The 1,261-nt window shown below is 55.7% G+C and overlaps 1 protein-coding gene across 1 annotated transcript in view; it reads right to left on the reverse strand.

The window, feature by feature from the left end:
- TNNI1 (troponin I type 1 (skeletal, slow)) overlaps positions 1–928 on the reverse strand; it is a 7,714-nt gene extending 6,786 nt beyond the window's left edge. Inside the window, 1 exon segment of the mRNA XM_004685495.1 lies at positions 914–928. Within this exon segment, the coding sequence (XP_004685552.1) occupies positions 914–928 (15 nt within the window).
- Between the last annotated feature and the right edge of the window lie 333 nt (positions 929–1,261).

A 1,261-nucleotide genomic window follows, 5' to 3' on the forward strand; every position in this document is an offset into this window, starting at 1 on the left:
CTTTGTGTGGGACTGGGCTTGGAAGGCCTGGATGAGCAAAGTGGGGTGCAGTGGGGTTCACCCAGCCCTACTACCCAGCTCCAGAACCGCCTTCCAGTGACACTGTACTGAGGGGCCACCCACTCCCTGGATCCTGGGGAGCCCCACATTCAGAATCCTCACCCAAAGATCCTGCTTTCCTAGACATTTGCTCCGCCACTGGGGCACCCCACTCCCAGCCTTGACCTAAGTTCTCTCCTCTCCTCAGATGCCCAGACCACCCTCACCAGTCTGAAGACTTAGCCAGAACAAGAGGTTCCCCAGAGATCACTTACCTCTCTTCAGGCATCCACCACAGGAAACAGCGGTTAGGGGGGAGAGCAGAACACAGAGTGAGGATGAGCAATGGTGTATTTCATTTGCAGCAGAGTCGGGTGGGCAAGCTTGGGGGGAAGATAGGGGTACACCAGAAGGAAACCAGGCACCAGGGAGGGGGACGAGGTCAAGGGTTCCAGCAGAACAAATCAAAGCCCAATGACCCTTCAGGCTACAGGAGGCTCTTTTCGGGGAAACCGCCAGGATAATTCGGGGAGACATGGTGGAAACTCAAGGAAGAGTGGGTGCAGGGTTCCAGCAAGAAAGTGCCCACCCCTGGGCTTGGAAATTTCGCTCATCTATTGGAGCCACATTAGCTCATGGCCCGAAACATGTGATTCACTTAATCGGGAGAGACAGGCGGAAACTCGGCCAAAGGTGTCCCGCAGCCAGGAGCGCGAGCTCTGTTCACAGGCAGACTCCTGGCCACAGCAGGACACAGGCTGCTCCTGTCTCGGGAACTGCACCAGGGTTGGACAGAGGCAGCCTCAACTATGGCGCTGAAATCCCTGGCAAAGGGCCTGGCCTTCTTGGAGCCCCAGGTGGGGGGTGGGACGACTTACACTTCAGGCATGGTGACAGCGTTCAGGCGCGATGGTACCTGGGGGCACAGAAGATTTAGTGGGGTAAGGTCCACACTGCTGCCCTCCACACAGCTCAGCCCCGAGCGGCAGAGTCAGGCGGCAAGAAAAAAGCAGACTCAGTGGGTTCACGCACGTCCAGACGGAATAGATTCTTGCACATTTGTTTTTTTCTTGCTCTTTTTCCTCATCACTAACTGACTCATCCACTCACTAGACAGAGACGTCTTATAAGGCCACAGAACGATGTAAGAACCAAAAGTGCTTCTGCTGGACAAGTGTGTCCAGCCCACAGGTCAACTCTGGCCCCAGCCGGTTTTTGCTTA

The sequence above is a fragment of the Condylura cristata genome, unplaced genomic scaffold (genome assembly GCF_000260355.1).
Source record: "Condylura cristata isolate star-nosed mole 26May11 unplaced genomic scaffold, ConCri1.0 scaffold00018, whole genome shotgun sequence".
Taxonomy (NCBI): Eukaryota; Metazoa; Chordata; class Mammalia; order Eulipotyphla; family Talpidae; genus Condylura; species Condylura cristata.